The sequence below is a fragment of the Zootoca vivipara genome, chromosome 11 (genome assembly GCF_965207765.1).
Source record: "Zootoca vivipara chromosome 11, rZooViv2.hap1.1, whole genome shotgun sequence".
In the NCBI taxonomy this organism is placed as follows: Eukaryota; Metazoa; Chordata; class Lepidosauria; order Squamata; family Lacertidae; genus Zootoca; species Zootoca vivipara.
The window spans coordinates 32,970,401-32,985,446 of record NC_142594.1 but is presented as its reverse complement, the minus strand read 5'-3'; the positions used below and the strand labels follow the sequence as shown (position 1 = coordinate 32,985,446).

The window sequence follows — 15,046 nt, the reverse complement described above, 5'->3', positions numbered from 1 at the left end:
ACTGGACCTAATGGTCAAGGGTCCCTTTACCTTTACCTTTACCTTTACTCTTCAGCCTATCTCACAGGTTTTCTATGATGACAGTGATACACACACACACACACACACACACACACACACACACACCATTTATGTTGCCCCTGGATACAAAAAGAGAGGCCTGTGTCTGAAATTCTGGAGATATACTAGATGAATTAATAGTATGTATAAGGCAGCTTCCAACGTTCCTATGTTCCCGAAATGTCCTCTTAGAGATGCAGCTAAGAACTAGAAAGGATCTCACTAAGATTTAGTTTTTCTAATTCACATAAACATACTATTCTTCCCCTCCCTTCTCCAAAAAGCACAAACATCTATTCTAGTAGAAGCTCATATTTTCAGGAACTGAAAAATGTTCATCCAGTGATTAGACATTGCATTTTGCCTTTTTTTCAGACAAATGCTACATTCTTCAACCCGCCCCAGTTTGAGGGACTAAGTACACCCTCTTCTTGACTCATAGGGTCTTTTGCCTATTGCATGATTTAATCAGAATTTTCCAAAGTACCCAGGTGCAATTTAATGATGCTTGTTGAGAAGTCTGCTATCTCATTGAAAGTCTAATATGAAGTGATTTGTTAGTTCATGAGTACTTAGACAACAAAAATACCAGTGGCTTTTTTTATTAGTCAGTTTAAAAGACGATAACTTAATATCACTCTACATTGGTGACATCTCAATCCTTTCTGACTGTACATTTTAGTCTAGCCAGGATTTTGATAGTCTATGAATTCTGAATTCTGTAGTAATACTTTTCAGTTAATATGGACTTATTACCCACTTGCCACTTAGTTTATCAGTTGGTGGTTAAATCCGGTTCTATCTGTGAAGTAAATGCCTACACATTATCACTGTGCAGCAGGCTGCCAACAGAGACAGTCTTGTCCTAGTCATTAACAAGCACAATGTATGCAGAACACCAGAGGGGAATTAAAACCACAAAAAATACCTCAGGGTGGTATTTTTAATATGAGAATTTAATTTGTAATTTCACAGATTAAGAATTTTGGCTGCATTAATCCTTTTATCAGCTCACAGCAGGTTATTTGCAGAAGCATAACCATAAGGCGATATTCATTGGCAGAAACACGTCTTTGCATAACGTTAAACATCAGGAGCAGTGAAACCTTTTGAAGGAGGAGAATAAAGATGAAAAATCATTATATTTTAAGGCAAGGTTTTGCTAAATGCCTCCAGTAAAAATTTTGAGTTACAGAAACACTATTTCTGTGTCTAGCAGATAATCATTATGGAGCATAAATAAAGATGCAAGAAGGGACAATCCCTGTATCAAATACTATAATTGTTTAAATTTGGTATGCATGGATAGAAATTGCAATCATATTTTAAAAAAACAATGAAGTTGTATATTTTGGCAAAAAAAAGGGTTACACTGTGAATTGATGGGATTTTGGTGGCTAGAACCTAGGTGATTTAGGTAACTAGTTGTGATGCTTTCTCTATGCACCTGAAAATATTTCCCACTTAAATGTTGCATTAATTTTAATTGTGGGTGCAGTATATCCAATATAATACTAGTAAGGAACCACAAACATTTTTCAATGTTAAAGGTCCTTCAAACCTCTCATCGTGGAATTCATCTACACATACTTTCAGTTCCTTTTAACCCAGAGACCTTGTAAAGAACTCCGCAAGTGGGCAATCCTTTTTTTATAGTTAGAGATATCCAATATGTAAATCCTGTAATGAATTTGCACATTTTAAAACTGATTATTTAATGTGAACTTGAGCTAAGGCCATAGTCACTGGAGCCAGTGTAAACATTATGGCATTTACAACCACATTGCCAAAAAGAATCCCATCCTTGTGGTGACACTCCATAAATCAGCTGTAATGATTACTGTGGCTACTCTTATTAATTTAATCCATGGCCTAAGGACTGGATTTTAATGTCCAAGTACCATGTTCCAAAGGTGGAAGTGGGTGGGGCCAGAGACTGAAGTGGGCGTGGCTAAAGAGAAAACCAAACAATTAATAAAACGGGTCAATGCAGGCCCATGCAAGCCTGCACAAGAGAGCCCCACCCCAGGACTGAGTTGATTTCTCCTCCTAAGATCAGGCAGCATTTACAGTATCTTCTCTGCAATCTTAAGGCTGTGGCACCTCAGCACTATAATTGTATTTGTGCACCCCTGCCTGTTGCCTTTTGCTATCAAAGATGGTTCTACCACCTTATTCAGAACCCTGCCATTTGGGGGTTAGATTTTTTTATTTTTAGAAAGAGATTACAAATGAAGAAACAAATAACACAGCTAGGTCCTACTCCAAGAGAATCTAAGTCAGGCAAGCACTGTTAGTAGGTCCTGAATGGCAGCAGCCAATAAAGCAGAAATAGTATATTCTCTCTTATTATTGGCAGTGTAATCAGGAGCTGGTTGCATAAGGTGTCCTGAATTCCCCTCTTCTATTTTTTCCTTATGCCACACAGGTCTTTAAGTAGCTTCTGAAAAGCAGGGGGAGGGACTGTCCCAACAGTTCTTTCAAACCATTAGTAAGTGTCTTTAGGGGCTGATTGCAAGAACTTCCTGGATTGGGATGAAAGAGTAGCACGAGAACTTGTCTTGTTTTCATAAGAATGTTGGATCACAATATTCCATTTAAAAATAAGTTGCTGGCTTTTTCTTGCTTGCTTTAAAGTTTGTGGGGTGTGTGTGTGAATATCTTAGTGCTTTGAAACTTTAAAAACTTTAAAAGTTAAATCCCTGAATTCTATCTTTTCCCTGCAGTGTCTTCTATTTTTTCCGTACCCAATGTAAGATTACAAGCAGAGGGTGGAGAAAGCATGAAAGTCTTTGGAAAAAACAATATTTATGGCAAAGGTCTATCAAACATTAAGCACTGAGGAACATGTTGATTTCCCACAAATAATTCAGGTAAGAGTGGCTTGTCTAAAAGTGTTTTTTTTTTAAGTAAAGCTTTCTCTCCCCCCACCCCCACTACCTTGTACAGTATGAAATCCCCCTTTTAAATGGAATAATTTATTCATCTATCTGTGGATTTTGTATGGCAGATCTGTTTCGTGGATAAAAATATGATACAACACCCTGTGGGATTTTGAGGTCCCACGGCTAGCTCTAAGCATGATTAGATTTATCCTCCCTCCCCATCCATGTCAGTGCACCTCACACATGGAAAAAGAGAGTTCCATGCTTTCCCATTACAGTGAGCCTTATGACAAAATGGATCAAGAGTGATTGCGCAGTGTTTTTACATAGTAAAACAGCAGTAGCAGGAGAGGCAGCACCCATAGGTTCTTATGATGGTAGGCTCCTGATATCATAAGGAGATATAATGTTGTTTGGGGAAAGGATATAAAAAGAAGGTGAGGTTTATAGGAGCAGAGGACATAGTGTGAAATGTTAAGGTTGGTTAAGGACTTGGTGTAACTGAATGGGCTAGGTCTCCAATAAAAATTTGTTTGAGGGGTCCCGAAGTAGGCCCATAAGAAAACTTGCAAACAGGAAACTGCCCAGAGGCTTTCTGAAAACACTGTATGTTAATTAAATACAGAAATCTTTGCTTGTTACGAGTTAAAATACAAGAGAGAACACGTGGGTTTGCTTGGCAAGACTGAGTGAGAAGTGTTGGGATAATTGCTTGCAATTGTTGAGGCTGAACATTGCAAACTTTCACATTTACAAAAGAAGTTGATGTTGGGACAACAGCTTGGTGCTATTGCATTTTATCAAAGGTAGTTGTTCCTCATTGTTGTTGTTGTTGTTTAGTCATTACATAGTATCTAAACATCTGCTGTCAGGATTTGCTTCTATTTCAGGGATATTGCATTTTTCCAGCACAAAAACCCCCAGAGTATGTATTCTCCAGCCAGCTGATCCATAGTAGTTTCAAAGTGCTGTGTGGAATGTGCCTGAATGTCAATTATTGCAATAAGACACTTGGAATAAGGATTGGGGTACTCAGTTCTCAGATACTCATTTTCCATCTTCAATTGTTGAAGGATTAAGGATGCCCTAAAATGTACCCATGTTTCTCTAACCCAGTGTATCTAACAGCTCTTTAAACTTATTGTGTTATGTGAATTCAATCCTTTTTTTGGTTGTTGTTAGATGAGTACTGTTGGTATTCCTTCTCAAAGGTACCCAAAGTTGTCATGTTGCCACTTCCTTATGACAATTGTCATTGTTCGTAAGGGGAACGAGTTGTTGGTTTGTTCTTGTTTTTGTTGTGCATTTGGGTTTTCATTTTGTATTACTGTGTTGTAAGCCACACCCCTGTAGCTCACCCCTGTGGTCTCAGGATGAAGGGCGATATACAAAATTAATAATGATGTAGTAGTAGTAGTAGTAGTAGTAGTAATACCTCAACATTTTGGAAAAAGCATTCCTGCCATCGTATATTTATGTTTAGGGAAGCTTTTAATGTTTAATAGATTATTGTATTTTAATGTTTTGTTGGAAGCCGCCCAGAGTGGCTGGGGAAACCCAGCAGGTGGACGGGGTATAAATAATAAATTATTATCTTTTCTTACAAAAAAGAGACTTTTGTAAACTGTTTCATACTGATAACATAGAATAACCTAGTTAAGTACATCTTTTTCTTCTTTTTTGTCTTTTCTCTCTTATTTTTTGTAATATTTGAAAGAAAGAGCAATAAAGATTTATAAAAAAGTGCATCTGATTGAAAGAGTACTTAATGTTTCCATACTCAGTTAAAAAGAAGCAATTAATTGCATCATAATTGCAACAATTTCTATTGGATATACTACTTATTTATAAAAGTATAAATAAATCTTGCCAGCTAGTTGCAGCTCCATGAACTGTATTTGAAACTGATACCAGCACTGGGTTGTTTTCAAAGTGGTGGTGATGTAAAAGCAGTCTACAAAATAATGGCAATAGCTTTCTGGAAGAATATCAGCTAGTGTAAACTGCCCCAATTATGTCACATGTTTCTCTGCAGCAAAAGATTTACAGTATCAGAAATCAGGCTGCCTGGCTTGTTTACAAGTTAGTTAATTTTTACTTTTCCTCCAGGTGGCATCCCTACTGGCATTTCTTCAACTTTACCTGTTCTAATATGAAACATCAACCCTTGCAAGTACATTTTAAATGTGGATGTTTGAAAGGTTTGCAAATACAACACAAAATGGTCAGAATGTATATAGGGTTTTGATGACCAAAACACCTATTTTTCTGTGATAAAGCACATTTGGAACCTGGTGTCACTAAATTACTTACATTTTCAAAATAAAAAAAGCCATACAGCAACTACTGTACCCAGATGGAATAAACTGCTGCTGATGGAGCTACACACTTGAGTATGAAACCCAACAGATTTCCAAACATCAAGTCATGGTTTTTTGAAGTTGCCTAATTTGAGGAGGAGGGAATTGGATCTTAGGAACAAAGGCAATGACAAAGGAAAACTGTTGCCAAATATATGTCTATGTGATTTTTCACATATGACAGCATGCATGTTTTGTACCTGTTTTTCCTACATCCCGTAGTGGGGTAGTGTTGTGTTTGAACAGGATGCAGCCCCTAATTTCTACAGATGACAAGATTATCTCCTGCTAGCAGCAGCACAAATCCCTAAATAATCTTTACTATACTTTCTGGGTCATTAAAATGACATCCTGAATGAGTATACCTAATAAAGGACAAGTTAGTAACTATTGAAAGGAGCAACTGCATGCATCTTAAAAACAATGGATAAAGTAAACACAAAGGGAATCTTGTCACTTTGTAGGCTATTTGATTTATTGTGATGTAAGCTTTTATGGATTAGAGCCAAAAACATGAAAGTTTATTCTAAGTTGACATATATCCATAGACATAGAGAAAATAATAATAAAGAGTAGGACTAATAGAAAAGCAAGCAAGCAAACAAATAAAATAAAATAAAATAAAGAGTGGGACTAAAAGATAATCCTGCAATCTGATCTCCTAGCGTCCATAGGTATGTTAGAAACCTAGGTTAAAACTGTCAGATACAAGCCAAAGATTGTACAGCACCCTTTATATGAAAACCCTATATAAAGTAGTGTTTAATTTGTAAATAGAGAGGGGGGGTAATGTGGCTTAAGCCCATTGGAAAGCTAGACTCCTGAACTTGAAATCCTAGATGTATATAGGCAGGCAGCAATTACTCAGATGTGAGGAAAAAGTCACTCTTTGAAACATGTTCAGAGGGACTCTGTTCAACCCAAGAGCTGGGACTTTCTCTTAGCAGAGTTCCACTCAAGTGGAAGGCATATTTTGCCACTCCACACTCTTTCCCCTGCAACCCCCAATGCCATTTCCCACACTGTTCCAGAGGGTTGGTGGAGGTTGTACAGAGAGGGGAAATCAACAGTCACCTCACCCAACAGTGGGAACCCTCCACCGAATCAAAAGCCTTTGACCCTGGATCCAACCCACTAATTATTAAGTCACAGATTCCAGGGTTTCTATTATTACTTTATGAATAATTTTTTAAATATAGTATAGCCTTATTATGATCTCATTATAGAAGATGCATTTCTGAGCAAAGCTGTGTCTTATAGCTTCACTGTGGAGTTGTGTGTTTTGCATCTCCCACAGGGACTTGCATTCAAGCAATCTAGAAATTTACTTTCAGAATTCTGCTATTCTTCTTCACAAATTGACATAAGTGTGGGCAGATAGATTTTGTGGTTCGGTGGTATAAACTCAGTTGTCCATTATTGCTTACATTTAGTGAGCAGTATGATTATCACTATGACAACGAAAGCACTAAAGAAGTAGCATGGTGATATCCAAACACTGGGAATGTCCTGTTAACAGAATTTTCTTAACTGACTACTTTGCATATGTGATTAGTTGTGTTTTCAACATAAGCTGAATTCCGCCCCCCCCCATTCCCTCAGTAGCATTTACTAGCATGCCTGTTCACCTCTGGCTTTTGCAAACTGTGTAAGGCACTCTTCCCAGCAGTCTTGTGTAGCTACATTATTTTTGCAGGATTTTCTTTAGTCAAGCTGTGGGGGTGCCATAGTCCAGCAGTGTCTGTGTCAGAGAGTATTGTGAAGTCATTCTAATTCCTCACCTCCTTGTTCCTTTCTAACCTCTGTGCCTCATCACCGCTGAATCGCCAGGAACAGCTTAAACATTGTGCAATTTGTTCCCAATTTGACCAACACTGGGTCATAGCGCTTCAATCATTATAGTGAAGTCAGCCTGCATGAACATGTTTTATTAGACTGACCCTTGGTACCAGTGACCTGCCCTTCTATACTGTATTTTTTAATATAATTAAACATTGTAGTCAGGCTATGGCATTTTCTCTTCTTCAGGTTCCCAGGGTTAGTGTAAAAGTAAACATTCATATATGGGGGGAAATAGCAATTATATACTGCAAAATGTAGTGTGTGTGTGTGTGTGTGTGTGTGTGTGTGTGTGTGTGTGTAAAAATTAGTGTGAGGCAAACAGCACTGTATGTGTGTGTGTACACACACACACACACACACACACACACACACACAATAATTAAGAAGATGGGGTGTCTTAGTATTGAACACGTGTTGTACCAATCCTAATTTCTCATGTATCTTCTTTCCAAATAATGTCTACTCATGAATGTTTAATTATTTCACTAATACTGCATCTGCATTAATTGAAGCTAGTGAAAAGGCTTATGTGATAAAGTTGTGGTGGGCAGCTGAAAGCAATCTGAGTCTTAGAATCCAATGACAGCAATGTTAAATGTAGCTGAAATTGTTGCATTCATTTTGTAAAATGTTAAATTAGAGAGGCGGACATAAAGCGGACTGTGAGATCCTAGATTATTTTGGCTGCTATTAGCATTTTTAGAGCCCTAATTTCAAACTGTCACCAACATAATGCTTTCAGGGATGTTTTACTACTGTCTTTTTGTTAGCATCAAAGGCATTAAATTGGTAGAAAATATCCTAATTACTATGCATATCAAATACAGCAATACTCTCATCTTGAATTGCAAGATTTATATTAGTTGCTGTGGTTAAATGTAATGGAAGCAAAAGGTGAAATTTCACTTTGTGTCAACCCACGCAGATGTGGGTTGTGATACCATTACTGGGACCAATATTCTTATGTCACATGAAATTTATGCACAGTTTGCAGACCATTGCAAGGGTTTCTGCTGGCATAATCCTATGCCTTGGAATAAATTGGTGTAATTGTTGGTTTGGGGAGTGCTTTTTTTAACACCTTCACTCCCATAGCCCTAACCCACATGGTATTTTACCATGAATACATTTTTCATGGTACCAACTGAATATTGCATATAGTTCAATGTTCAAGCATAGCCCCAGGTTCAACCTCTAGTATCTTTAGTTAAAGAATCGTTCTGGTACTGGAATTAGCAAAGACTTCAATCTGATATCTTAGAGAATTACTGACAGAGAAAATAGTACTGAGTGTTGAAAGTAAGAAATGCAAGTGTCACTCTGCACATGAGAAATTCATTCTCAAGCCCCTATGCTATGAAGGTTAGTTAAAGGACCCCTGGATTGTTAAGGCCAGTCAAAGCCGACTATGAGGTTGCGTCGCTCTTCTCGCTTCAGGCCGAGGGAGCAGGCATTTGTCTGCAGACAGCTTTCCAGGTAATGTGGCCAGCATGACTAAACCGCTTCTGACATAACGGGACACCATGACGAGTGCTAGAATTCACAGAAACGCTGTTTTACCTTCCCTCCTCAGTGGTACCAATTTATCTACTTGCGCTGGTATGTTTTCAAACTGCTAGGTTGGCAGGAGCAGGGACAGAGCAACGGGAATTTACCCTTTCGCAGGGATTCACACTGCCAACCTAATTGGCAAGCCCAAGAGGCTCAGTGGCTTTAGACTACAGTGCCACCCGCTCCCATGAAGATTAGTGTGTGGCTTGGGCAACAACTGGCAGAGGGTTATTGCCCTCTGAACTCCCATTGAGATATGGGCTACTGCTAAGAGAACAAAGTGGTGAGGATGTCAGAAATTACCCAGCAGCCAGTCTTGCAAGGGCATTTACCCTAAGTGCTTGAAAGGAAGGAAGAAATAAACAGTTCTTTTGTCACTCCTATTGTAAATTCATGAGTCACAATCTTAAAGAAGATCCAAGAGAGCTGGGAGCAGGCCAAAAAAATGTCTCTTGGTAGAGAAAAGCTAGATGTCAAAGAGGCTTCCCCTTCAAAACTTGACAAGCTTTTCAACATCCTCAATTGCAAGTGTATATATATTTTTCTCTGCTCTGAATTTGGCTGTCCTGCAGATGCTAGTTGCAAAAAGGAATTTCACATTAACTGTACATGCCCTAAGGAGATTAAGATCCCTATGAAGCAACTTGCTTTTATTAAAGGACAGAGGAGAGAAGACTGGTTCTGTTGGACCACATCAGATTGGCTTGCTCAATTCTGCCAGAGCATAACTGACAAGTCCAAAAGTGGAAGCGGCAAAAAGACTAAAGAAGGCTTGCTGAATATAAGCAGAGAAGTAAGCAGGAGGCTTCAATACCATCAAATGAAATTATTTTCACTGCTGATGAAAATGAACAACAAATAGCTGATGGCCTAGATGGAAATGATGAATTGACATTAGGAAAACCAAGTATGCCTTCCACTTCTAATGAAAAGACAGAATACAACACATTAGAAATACATAATGTTGCTATGCAGAGCATCAGATGTGGTGTGGGCCTGTGTGCTGGCTTGATTACTGAAGAAGAGACTTGTAGTTGATCACAATAAAGTCAAGAGGGCTCAAGAAAAAGTTATGAAATCCCTGCATTGGGTATTTGATTATCTTTGTCAGAAGAGTGAAATTGACTGCATCTTCTTTTGCAGTTGTGAAGATATACCGTATTTTTCGCTCCATAAGCCACACTTTTTTCCTCCTAAAAAGAGGAAATGTCTGTGCGTTTTATGGAGCGATTGCATGGTCCCTGGAGCTGGATTGCCCAGGGGCGAAAAGCAGGTCATGCTTATTATTATTATTATTATTTAGGAAGAGCTAAAGGCCAACAAGAGGGGAAGAGGGAGTTGAAAGGAATCTGCTCAGCAGCTGATTGCAAGAGATCGGGGAGATAAGGAAAGCTAGCTCCCTTCCAGGCCCTGCCCCCTTGCCCAGGCCTCCATTGTTGAATGTTCTGCAGAGGGAGGCTGCAGCGACATGTGACTGGCTGATTAGATTATCTGTCTGAAAACTGTAGAAATGGCTCCCTTTCCTTTCCTAAAGAAAATGCAGAACTGTGAGTTGAATCCCATAAAAACAGGATTTTTCCCTTTGCAAGGTAAGCTCAGCAACTTTGAGCTGATCCTCAAAAATGGATCTTTCCCCCTTTGCAAAAAAGCCGCACAACTGTGAGCTGATTCCCCAAAAACGGGGCTTTTCCCATTTGCAAAAGAAGCTGCAAGAAGCTGCACAACTTTGTTTTTTTAAAAAATGAATTTATTGAAGATTTTCCAACACACACATACAGAAATACCAAACATACAGATACACACACTTGCACTGTGAGGGACAAGGGATACAGGGAAGTCCCTCCCATCTTAAGTTCCAGCCCATCCCCAAGCGCTGGAGAGAGTAAGGAGAGCTCTGCCTCCAGCGGAGAGTCAGGAAGTGGTGTCCGAGGCTCAGGCAAGGTTGTGGAGCCCATGCCGCAGGTGGGACAGGAAGTTGGACGCACGGGGGGGAGGCCAATCCCCCCAACTCCCGAATTGCGACGCAAACGTAGGGGGAAGAGGTTGGGTCTGCCAAAGCTTTGGTGCTGGAAGAAAACGCGCCAATTGCCATTCGGAGGTTCTGACACCTCACCTTAAGGATGCATTTTTACTGCTCTGAACACTGTAAATAATCAGCACTTAATAAAAGCCTTAAAAGACCATGCTGGAGTCGTTACTCTAGAGTAGCCATATCAGGCCCTCTGACAGCAACCTCCGAATCTTTTTTTGGCTACTTTGGAGTGCAGCGATGAGCGCTCAAGAGGCTGAGCATTGGAGGCTGGAGGCCGAAGCAGCGAAGCAGGAGCTACGGAACCTCACAGCGCAGGCACAGCAGCAATTGCATGCCGCTCAGGAGGAAGCGCGAGGGGCGCAGGAGGAGCTGAACAAGCTGGTGGACCAGGTGAGGACAAAAGAGGAGACTGAGAAACAGTTAAGGGTGATGGTATTGGACCTGCAGAAAAAGTTGGAAGAGGAGAAAGCCGCTAGAGGTGGGGGGGCGCCCCAGCCGCAGCTAGTCCAAGTGAGAAGGGGACAGAGCCTAGTCACCAAGTTTAGCGGCGACCCTAGGGAGTACCTAGGATTCGAGACAGAAATAAATTATGCGCTGGAATTGCATGCAGCAGAATTCCCAGATGACGTGCACAGAGTCTCCTTTATCATAGAGCATTTGACGGGGGCCGCCCGAGAATGGGTAAGACCGCTCATCGCGCAAAAAAATCCTTGCATGAAGAACGCAAAATTATTTCTAGAAGCTTTAAAAATAATGTACGCTAGTGACAGTGAAATGGAGGCCACTAAACAGGAGCTTCATAACTTAACACAAGGAAAATCGACAGTTAGGGACTACTGGGCGAGATTCACCATGCTGGTGCACAAACTGGGGTGGGATCTGCAAAGAGCCAGTGAAATCAGCCTTCTACCTGGGTTTGCACGCAGACGTTAAGGATGAGCTGGCAAGAGGTCCTAGACCGCGGACTGTGGATGAGTTAAGCAAAGCGGCGCTAGCGGTGGGGGTGAGACAGGAATCCAGATGGAATGACAAACAAGCGACGCGCGCAGCAAAACCTTGGTTCCCACGCTCCCAGGACAGACCACATCACCAAACCCCACCCCAGGGCCCGCCCCCAGACCCGCCCAGACCAAGCCCAGAGCTGGAACCGATGGAGATCGGTGGAGCGCGCGCGCGGGCTTTTCAAACCCCGGCGGCGCCAAGACGCAAGGAGGGAAGAGGCGGGAATTGCTTTCTCTGCAACTCCCCCCGGCATCGCGTCAGAGACTGCCCTCATCGCAGAGAGTGGCAAGGAAAGGCGGGAACGGTTGTACCTTCCCCCATTGAAGCAGCACCACAGCAGGGAAACGAGACAGCCTGGCTGCAGGAGACAAGGGGCAGCAGCCAGGCACAGTCAGCAGACAACAGCCCCAGCCCGCCCACCCGCACAGAGAGGAGCAGAGCCAGCCCGCCCCTCCCAGAGCAGGAGTGGTTCTAGAAGTCACGCTAACGCTCCCAAATGGCTATCCCCTGACAGTCCTCGCCTTAATTGACAGTGGTGCCTCAGCCAACTTCTTCTCGAGAAACTTTGCAGAAGAGCACCAGATCCAGCTTCTGCAGCTGGATTTTCCCCTGCACGTAGCCACCATTGACGGCAGAGAGTTGCTGGGAGGGGCCATCACTCATCAACCCCCCCCCCATGAGAATGACGGTGGGAAGGCACTCAGAGACACTGGCTTTCAACGTCACAACCATCTCAGACCCCCCCATCGTTTTGGGCATGAGCTGGCTGGCGCGCCACGACCCCTCCATCAGTTGGCACCAGAGATGCATCACGTTTGGGTCGGACTTTTGTCTGGAACATTGCATGCAGCACCAACCAGGGGAGGGGCCTCCAATAGCCACGGTGGCCACCATGCATGTCAAAGGGGGTGAGGCGATACCCAAGCAGTACTGGGACCTGCAGGAGGTCTTCAGCGAAGCGGAGTCCGACCACCTACCCCCACACAGGTCTTTCGACTGCCAGATCAACCTGGTGCCAGGGGCAACGATACCCCCAGCCAAGCTGTACGCCATGTCAGATCAGGAACTCGAGGATTTGCGTGCGTTCATAGACAAGAACCTCAAACGGGGGTTCATCAGAGAAAGCAAGGCAGCAGGGGGCAGCCCGGTCTTCTGGGTGGACAAGAAAGACACGCAACAGCGCCGTCTTGTGGTGGATTTCAGACGGCTCAATTCAGTGACAGAGCCAGTGGCTTTCCCCATGCCCAGAGTGGACGATCTCCTGACAGCGGCACGCAGGGGCAAGATTTTCACCAAGCTAGACCTGAGGGGGGCGTACAACTTGATCAGGATCCGGGAAGGCGATGAGTGGAAAACCACGATGTTCACGCCTCTGGGCTCTTTTGAATATCTGGTGATGCCCTTCGGGTTGCAAGGGGGCTCAGCATGCTTCCAGGCCTTCATGCACCACGTCCTGGGGTCCCTTCTCTTCAAGAACTGCTTGGTCTTCCTGGATGACATCCTTATCTATTCCGCTGACCCAGTGCAACATGTGAAGGATGTCAGGGAGGTATTGCAACGCCTGAAGGAGAACCACCTGTATGTGAAGCTGGAGAAGTGCAAGTTTCACACCAGGGAAGTGGACTTCCTGGGCTACAAACTGTCAGACAAGGGACTGGCGATGGACAAGGACAAGGTGCAGGCCATCCTGGACTGGCACAGCCCCAGGACGCGCAAAGATGCCCAACGCCTCCTAGGATTCGCCAATTTCTACAGGAAATTCATCAAGAACTTCTTGCGGGTTACGGCTCCCATCACGGACTGCCTGAGAGGCAAGCAGAAGTTCAGGTGGATGCCAGAGGCGCAAGCAGCGTTCGAAAGCCTCAAGAGGGTGTTTGCGTCCGACCAGAACCTGTTCCATGTGGTGCAGGATGCGCCCCTACGCGTGGAGACAGACGCTTCAGACCGGGCGTTGGGAGCGATACTGTTGCAACTGGACGCCAACAGAGAGTGGAGACCTTGTGCCTTCTTCTCCAGGAAGCTGACACAGCCTGAACGCAACTACACGGTGTTTGATAGGGAACTTCTTGCGATCCACGCTGCTTTCCAGCACTGGCGACACTTCCTGGTGGGCGCCAAGCACCCCATCCAGGTGTGCACAGACCACAAGAACCTGGAGTTCTGGAGAACGGCCAGGGTGCTCAACCAGCGACAGATACGGTGGGCAGAGTTCTTCTCGAACTTCAACTTCTCCATCCACTACATCCCGGGGGAGCAGAATGTCAGGGCGGATGCCCTCTCCCGCAAACCAGAGTACATGGAGCAGGAGTTGCCACCAGCGCCCAGGCACATTTCCCCCCCATCAGCATGGTCCTGCGGAGCAGCAGTGGTGAGCGAGGCAGAACTCACAGCACTGACGGCAGCAGATGAGTTTGCCTCCCGCATCTTCAGAGAGCTGCGAGGGGGGAGGGAGCAGGCTAAAGACTTTGAGGAAAGGAGGGGTTTGCTTTTTTACAGGGGAGCCCTGTACCTGCCCACCAAACAGCTGAGAGGTAAGGTCCTCAAGCAGATGCACGACAACCCAACGGCGGGTCATTTCGGAAGGGACAAAACCACTCACCTAGTCATGAAACACTTCTGGTGGCCAGGGGTGCGGGAGGATGTTCAGGATTATGTAAGGGGATGTGACACCTGCCAGCGAGCAAAGGTGGTCAGAGCGCCACCAGCAGGTTTGCTGGAGCCATTAGCCACACCGCACAGGCCGTGGGAAGTAGTGTCCATGGACTTCATCACAGACCTGCCGTCGTCCAGGGGCAAGACCGCAGTGTTGGTGGTGGTGGACCTCATGTCCAAAATGTGCCACTTTATACCGTGTGCCAGGGCGGTCTCGGCAGAAGAGACGGCCAAACTGTTTGTTGACCACGTATTCAGACTGCATGGATTGCCTTTAAGAGTTATTTCGGATCGTGGCCGCCAATTTGTTTCCAGGTTCTGGCGGCGGCTAATGAACCTCCTGCAGGTGGAGGTCAGTTTGTCTACGGCTCGGCACCCGCAGACCAATGGACAGGCGGAGCGGGTCAACGCCATTCTGCAGCAGTACCTGAGATGTTACGTCAGCCAGAGGCAAACGGACTGGGTGGATCGCCTGCCACTGGCAGAATTTGCCTACAACAATGCGGTGCACGTCTCCACAGGGGTGTCGCCCTTTAAGGCCAACTACGGGCGCGACCTCAGATCTTTCCCGGAGAGGGAGGGGGAGGAGGAGGAAGAGGGCCCACAGGCAGAGGATTGGGCAGAGGACCTGGAGACGGTGCACCAGCAGCTCAGAGAACACT

General features: G+C 44.0%; 1 protein-coding gene across 2 annotated transcripts in view; it reads left to right on the top strand.

The window, feature by feature from the left end:
- The window catches only part of CDK14 (cyclin dependent kinase 14), a 234,570-nt gene that overhangs the window by 171,795 nt on the left and 47,729 nt on the right, over window positions 1-15,046 (top strand). For both annotated transcript variants that reach the window (XM_035129982.3, XM_035129984.3), the window contains one exon: window positions 2,787-2,933. In XM_035129982.3, the coding sequence (XP_034985873.1) occupies window positions 2,787-2,902 (116 nt within the window). In that variant the 3' untranslated portion in view covers window positions 2,903-2,933. The remainder of the gene's footprint in view (window positions 1-2,786; window positions 2,934-15,046) is intronic.